This window comes from Sardina pilchardus, chromosome 5 (genome assembly GCF_963854185.1).
Source record: "Sardina pilchardus chromosome 5, fSarPil1.1, whole genome shotgun sequence".
NCBI lineage: Eukaryota > Metazoa > Chordata > Actinopteri > Clupeiformes > Clupeidae > Sardina > Sardina pilchardus.
The window spans coordinates 24,281,772-24,289,211 of record NC_084998.1 but is presented as its reverse complement, the minus strand read 5'-3'; the positions used below and the strand labels follow the sequence as shown (position 1 = coordinate 24,289,211).

At 45.5% G+C, this 7,440-nt stretch overlaps 2 protein-coding genes across 2 annotated transcripts in view; one reads left to right on the top strand and one right to left on the bottom strand.

Annotated features, from left to right (window-relative positions):
* Positions 1-2,203: 2,203 nt before the first annotated feature.
* Positions 2,204-5,615, top strand: myl10 (myosin, light chain 10, regulatory). The gene is made up of 7 exons (XM_062537035.1): positions 2,204-2,278; positions 3,442-3,531; positions 3,823-3,898; positions 4,375-4,479; positions 4,891-4,969; positions 5,138-5,186; positions 5,427-5,615. Exons 1-7 carry the CDS (start codon positions 2,276-2,278, stop codon positions 5,532-5,534), a joined length of 510 nt encoding a protein of 169 aa, XP_062393019.1. The 5' UTR covers positions 2,204-2,275; the 3' UTR covers positions 5,535-5,615.
* A 1,683-nt stretch (positions 5,616-7,298) lies between these two features.
* Positions 7,299-7,440, bottom strand: part of LOC134079606 (collagen alpha-1(XXVI) chain) — a 25,830-nt gene continuing 25,688 nt past the window's right edge. Inside the window, exon 14 of the mRNA XM_062535703.1 lies at positions 7,299-7,440. This exon is cut by the window's right edge and continues 445 nt beyond it. The gene's annotated coding sequence lies outside the window, so the exon portion shown is untranslated.

Genomic DNA, 7,440 nt, shown 5'->3' with positions numbered 1-7,440 from the left:
TAGACATTCTCTGTCTGATTATGACAAAGAGTCCCGAGGCACTCACACTGCGCTACTCATAATGGCTCTTATTGGGGATTCAATAGAATATATTGCCCATTTCTTTCAATGGCAAATGGACAATTAGAGAATTTCATTCAGGTGTGTGTGTGTGTGTGTGTGTGTGTGTGTGTGTGTGTGTGTGTGTGTGTGACTTCAGAAATATACCTGGTACTGTAAGTCTGTGTTTGATGGTCAGTTGAGCATTCACCAGCATTACTGGTTTTTCCACCTTTTTTCTTCCGACATACTTTACTGCTAGATGACAATCAGTGGTTTAAATATCATTTAACCTCATAACACCGTCAACACCCCGAGAGGCATCGCTAAAAAGGTCAAATAATCCTGTAGCACCAGTCTAGACAAACCCCTAAGATTGGATTTAGGATATTACAATAAAAAAAAAAGAAAGAGATTTGTAGAGCTTTGAGTAAAAAAAGACAGAAGTTGCGTCAGAAGTTTTTTTAATGAACAAGCGGAATAAAAAAAAAACAGGGCCATAGGGGGAATGTAGCCTGACAGGCAACAGGAGAGCCCATAAACAGGGGAACAAAAGGAATGAGTAATGTGCACTATGCAGAGGGCATTGCAGGGACAAAAGGGAAGAGACTCCTGTTATTGACAGCTGTGCAAGGCGGGGCCACGCGCTGAGCAGGGAGGGGGCGTTATTGGCTGGTCCTCGGCCCGTGATCGACATTTGCAGTGGGCGTGTCCCTGCCGCACTCCGCCGTGATCAAGGTGAAGTCCGCGGCGCGCGGTGTGTGTGTGCGAGGGAAGCTCCCCGGGTCTCTGATTGACGGGCCGCCCAGCTGTGGGAAGCCGTCAGTGAGTTGACGGGAGGAGATTGGCTTTGTCATGGTAAGAATGCAGCAACCAGACCTTGACTTCTAACGGCCTCACCTGCTTGACACGCACCTAACATGGGCACGGCTGTGTGTGTGGCCAGCTTTGGCTGCGCGGCTCACGGACACACACACACTGTCACATGCAGACAGATAAAAAACACAAACACATACACATACACACACACACACACACACACACACACACATACATTGTGCTAGACAGTCCATCAGTCCCCATGCCCACCCCTTCTTCCATTGCCCGCTGTTGCACCGGTTAATTTTGCAGTGATCTGCAAGGTCCAGGCTAAAAATGGGACTTGGGCCAACCTTGCCAGTACCTCCGCTGCCTCCCCGGGTTGCCGGCTGCGGTCGACGGGCACGTCTGATCCGATGCCAGACGGGCCTGAACTTGGCTGCTTGGCATTGCTCGTTTAAATTAAGAAACACAAAAAAATGTGTCAGCGAGAGTGTGGGCCTTGGTGGCAGCCTCATTGTTAGCACCCTGACAATGGAGGACAAATGTGGGACACTGGGGGTGGTGGTGGTGGTGGTGGTGCAGTATGGGTGAGGTTTGTGGAGGGAGGGGGGTGTGTGAGAGGGGTAATATTATACTCCTACTAACATTGTTTGGCCCCCCTTCCACAAAATGAATGAGCTCTGGCTGATGCTAGAAGCCCATTTGAAATGAGCTCTCCTCCCCAGCAGGTTAAATCCTCAGGCTCTGAATTCATCACTGATGGGCTTGACCTTGCCTTGACTCGGCTGTGCCGTGGACCTGGTGATTGTTTTCCGGCCTTGAAAAAGCCTCGTCGTCTGTAGCTCCCCAAACGGTCCCGTGTCCTACCCCGGCCGTATCAGCAGCTGTCCAAACGAGCTTCTCTCCAGAGCCACAGACATAACAAGTGGCATCAAGCAATTTGGGGGCCCGTAATCCTAATGGTCTAGATCTGGCGTCGACATCTTTTGAGTAAACGGCCTGATGTGTGAAGCCGGCGGGGCTTTGCACCCGGTGCTCAAGCCCACGGCCAGGGTGACAGTGGTGGGCCCTTTGGGGGGCGGTGTGCAGCGCGGCGGTTCTAGTGATGAGCCTAAGATAGCTGAGCCCTCTCGCCTCAGCTCAGATTAAACAGCATCTGTCAATTACAATGGAAGTGGGGTGTGTGAGTGTGTGTGTGTGTGTGTGTGTGTGTGGCAGTTTGGGGGGGGGGGGGGTGTGGGGGGTGTCTGTGCTCTATATGGCATGCTCTAAGATCCCCTGCCCCCACCCCACCGGATCTAAAGTTAGCACAGGTGTTCCTCGGAGGCAATATATAACAGTGAGGGAGACTGGTCCAGAGCGATCTCTCTCGGGCATCTCTCGTTTGGGGAGCGGAAACTGGACTACTACAAAGATGGTAGGCTGGCGTTCTCGCTCCTGTCTTTCTTCCTGTCATGCTTTCTAGCTCTTCACTTTGCCAGAACACACACTCTAGGATGGCTCTGTTGTGCTGCGTGGATGATTGTGCTGTATGCTACTGCAGAGGATACTTTTTGCAAAGTTAGTTCAACCTGTGTACAGTACGCTGGGAGAAGGAACAGAGACTATCAGCTCATTTCGGTCTTTTTGAAGTGATTTCTTATACTGTTGCTTCTATTTGTTCTCTGCATTCAAGATAAGTAATAATACAACAAAAGTATGTAATAGACTTGTATAGCCACAGACTGTATGATGGAGGATTTCTGAGGATACATAAATGAGCTGGATGTGATATGTTTATTTGACCATATCACCAGTATCCACCCACTAAACTTAAAAAATTGACAAAGCTAATATTTTTCATGGGTAATTTATGTTATTACATAAATATTTACTCCATATCAAGTGCATACATAAGATTACATTTCAGTCATCAGATTACAAAATACTGACAGTGAGAATACCTCAATGAAATCTTTTTCATATTACTCAACTGATGACAGGCCTAATTCAAGTTGTCAGTTTAAACGACACTTGGCAACAAACCTGGTTTTGCATTCTACTGTGTTGACTGCAGATGGCAAAATGAGAGAGAAATCTAAACATCTGCGGGTTACTGTCTATTGCTATTATCTTATGTGCCGCTATGTGAAAATTCAAACAGCACTGTTCTGATTATGCTGTCATGGTAGCTTCCTCAAAACAGAGCTACCAACAGTTTATTATATTTAAGTACAGTCTATGAAATCAAAAACTGGACTGTTCTGGCAAGCAACATGTTTACACTGACTGAACTCTGAGCCAACTCTCAGCTGTATTGTGGTGAAAACCATGTATATTTTGGTCACTGCAGTTTCACTATTATAATGTCGAAAAAAGAAAAAGCCAGCTTACCACCCTGGCGACATGACTGGAAACCCGTTGTTTATGGAAACCACTTGTTGACCTTAAAAACTCGTGGGCAGCACTCTGGACAAATGTGTAATATGAGAAGACTATTCTCTCAGCACTTTTACAAGGTGTTAAAAAAATCTTCAAAGATTTATATGCACACAGTTTTTCTTCAAGTATATAAATATAACACGTCATTTAACCCACCAGGCACCAAAGCGAGCCAAGAAGAAGGCAACAGAAGGCAGCTCCAATGTGTTCAGCATGTTTGAGCAATCCCAGATCCAGGAGTTCAAGGAGGTTGGTCTGTTAAAGGAGACATTTATCACTCAAAACTGGATTTGCACACAGAGAAGAGGACCAGTGGCACATGCACTACAGACATCAGAATTACTCTCAATGAGTGCTGACAGTGCAGTAACTCAGTAATTGTCGTATAATGTTAGTTTGGCGGTTTGGTGGTTGGTGGTAGTTGTTCCAGTGTCTTTATATATTGTGTGTGACTCCAGGCCTGTGATTGTGTTGTGGGTGAGGAGCCGTGGGCAGAATTGCTGTGAGTCACGACCCTTTTGCTTATGTTTGCGTGCCCAGGCCTTCACCATCATGGACCAGAACAGAGATGGCGTCATTGACAAGAGCGACCTGAGGGACACTTATGCTGCTCTTGGTAAGCAGCTCTCCACTGACAGAACTTTCCCAACTATTAGCCGCGGCTGATACATTGATTTAGCAAAATTTCTTCAGCTATGAGGTTATTACACGGGGCAGTTAATATGGTATTAATATGGTCCAATAAGGTGACCATATTTAGTTTGACTATCAATCTGATTGAAATACATTCTGTATTTCCCCGAGGACAGGCAACCAAAAAACGGGGACTGTCCCCTGAAACCGGGGACGTCTGTTCACCCTAACATACAAGCAAACAAACTATAATCCAATTGATGACAGTGACTTCTCTATACTTTATGATGAGGTGGCAAATAGCGTTGGGACGCCCATTAATGGGAGGTACATTCTGTACTAGACTTCAGCCGTTGTTGGAAAGCCCTCCTGGTAGTTCCACAGCTAATTTAATCACAGTCACAGTTGCTGCCCCTGTTGTCGTCTGTGTGGTGACTGATTGATTGATCTGTTCGGCAGGCCGTCTGAATGTGGGCAACGACGAGCTTGACGAGATGGTGAAAGAGGCGTCGGGACCCATCAACTTCACCGTGTTCCTCACCATGTTTGGAGAGAAGTTAAAAGGTGTGTGGGGGGACCAAGAGACACTGCCACAGGGATACACCCCCACAGCCACTCCATTACACTGACAGCTCACAACTATAATGCTGCCTGACAACATTTATGACGAGAGGGAGAGAGAGAGTGAAAGAGAGAGAGAGAGAGAGAAAGAGAGGAAAGGAGAGAGGAAAAGACTACATCAATGTGAGCCTGATAGAGAGAGGAAATATAAAGAAGTGAGGGAGTGGGAGAAAGGAAACGGAAAGAGACAGACATTCGTTTGAGTCCACAAAACATCTGATTACATCAAAAACCCAACAACAGCCAATTCCATAACAACCTTCTGCTGCCCCTCTTGACCCTGAGAGGGTTGCTAGGGGTTTCTCCCTCCAGTTATTCAGCCCAAAGATTCACAAAGATCCTCTGCTCTTACAGGCACCGACCCAGAGGAGACCATTCTCAACGCTTTTAAGGTCTTTGATCCAGAGGCCACCGGTATTATCAAAGGAGAAGAGTAAGTAGTTCCTGACTTGAAGCTCAGGAGTCATCACTCTTTGTAACAAAGCAGTATAATACAGGAGTAATGGCATACATGTGAAGCAGTTGTGGGGGCTACTTCCTGAATTTGGGGAAATCGTTTTTTAAAACTGAGTCATTACCATTGGTTTCTCTACTTTGACAGAATCAAGTATTTCCTGATGTCTCAAGCTGACAAGTTCACAGATGCTGAGGTACGGGTTTCTACTAACCAGCAGGGAGGGGTCGTTACATAAGCCATTTATGACACTTTGCTGATTTTTACTGAACCTGAAGTATTTCACAAAATAAAAGATAGAGAAACTTATGAAATGGTTATTTATACTGTATTCTGAGCAACGATTTATGTGTACTTCTACTAATATTGTCTGATATTTCTCATACATTCCCTGATATGGTAAAAATATGCTCGTATCGTATGTTGTTTCTCACAGATCACTCAAATGTTTGAAAACTTCCCCCTGGATGTCGCTGGAAATCTGGACTACAAGAACTTGTGCTATGTCATCACCCACGGAGAGGACAAGGAGGATAAAGAGTAACGCCCACCCTGGATCGCCACCTCCCGCTACCCTCCACCGCCACCTCCTTCCCCACACAATAAAACTGTTATCTAAAACAAATGGTAAAAGACGTTGACTACCTATGACAAATCCCCATCTAATTGACCTTGAATGTACAACTGTTGAATCTATCAAGTAATCTTTAAAGAAACCATGTGTTGGTTGGTGACAGCAGGCTATGGCTCTCTGCCTGCAAGCACTGGAGAGACACGTCCAATGAAGATTGATTTAAAGCCTTTGCTTTGCCTTGCAGCCAATGGATCTAATTCAACACAAACGGTTCAAGAAAACAGAAACTGTGTGTGTGTGTGTGTGTGTGTGTGTGTGTGTAAGTGTGTGTGATGTGTGTGTGTGTGTGTGTGTGTGTGTGATGTGTGTGTGTGTGTGTGTGTGTGTGTGTCTGAGTATATATATATGTGTGTGTGTGTGTGTGTGTGTGTCTGTGTGCGTGATGTGTGTGATGTGTGTGTGTGTGTGTGTGTGTGTGGCGATGGCAGAGTGGGTGAGGAAGGTGTGCTGCTGCGAGGAGGTTTAACAGCTCGCCTGCAATAATAAACACAACCGTCTGGCTGCTGGCAGGGGTCCAACCCCAACATAACACACACTGCTGGAGCAGGGCTGACAGGCAGAGAGAGAGAGACAGAGAGAGAGAGAGAGAGAGAGAGAGAGAGAGAGAGAGAGAGAGGTGAGAGAGAGAGAGAGAGTGTGTGAGAGAGAGAGAGAGGGGGGGGTGAGAGAGAGTGAGCACAAGAAAAAAAAGGGAGGGAAGGAAAGAAAGAAAGAAATTCTTCCGGCCACACTTCATCTCAGCCCGGCTATTTATAGCCAAACAGGGTGCTGCAACCCGTCGGTTTGGGTTTTCAGCAGGTGCAGAAAAAATAATTATTGTATGTCTGCTTATCTGTGAGGGAGGAACCACCAGTGATGCCAAGGTCACCGTGACTTCAACACCAGGATTATCTGACCAAAGAAAAACAAACGACAACATACTGTACAGTCAACTCCGAGGAGCGCCAGGTTCAAGCGGGTCCTCTAGGGACAAGAAGGTGAGGTGTGTCCACTTTGAAGACACATCAGGGAGTCCTTTTAGTTGGAAGGGCCAAGACAAACATCATTTTTCTGGCTTAAACAACACAACATCACAACGCTCACAGACGGCAGGAAATGGGAAACCAAAGCTATGATGAGAATAAGCACAATCACATTTTAATACCCGTGCACGGCTAGCAAACCACACTCTTTTAGGAAGGAGTTACATAGATACAATTTATTAGGTGTTGAGATTAATGTTAGTGGGGCTATTCTGACACCAGATTACAGTTTCATATTTAAAGGGCTTTGTTTGCTAGGCTCTTCCTTTGCCAATGTATGCCACTTATTCTTTCGTGGATATCACTCATAGCCAGCTGATGATTCGGCTGTTTGAGATTCTCTCGCCAGGGGTTTAGATAAAAGGCAAAACTACCCCTTATTCATAGTGCATGTGCCAAACCCATGCACAGCATGCTTACTTTCACGTTTCACGTTTCCAAGTTTCTGGAAGCTTGCTGAAAGTCGTTATTCATAAGGCAAGCAGACACGAAGCTCAAAATAGATGTGTTAGATTTTACAATATTTCAACCGTATTTTTTGTTCACCTACTCCCTGGGGTAAGTGAGCGTGTAAAATGTTTTCAAATCCCAAATGCTGGTAATGCTAACCTTCCGGCATCAATAAATAAATAACAATCTACATTTTATACACAACTGTTTATTTTGTGCATACTTAATAAAAATCAGATAGAGAAACCTGAAACTTCTGACTCTGTCTAAACAGTAAACAGGACAGAATGTGAAAGTACCTCTTTTGGCGCAAAAAAATCTCCCCCTTTGTAAACAGTGTTGGC

What these genes read in the sequence shown, in the direction of transcription:
- myl10 (XM_062537035.1), top strand. An exon ending in AGATCCAGGAGTTCAAGGAG is followed by an intron (nt 3,532 to 3,822) that starts GTTGGTCTGTTA and finishes TTGCGTGCCCAG; the next exon opens with GCCTTCACCATCATGGACCA. An exon ending in GGTATTATCAAAGGAGAAGA is followed by an intron (nt 4,970 to 5,137) that starts GTAAGTAGTTCC and finishes CTACTTTGACAG; the next exon opens with AATCAAGTATTTCCTGATGT.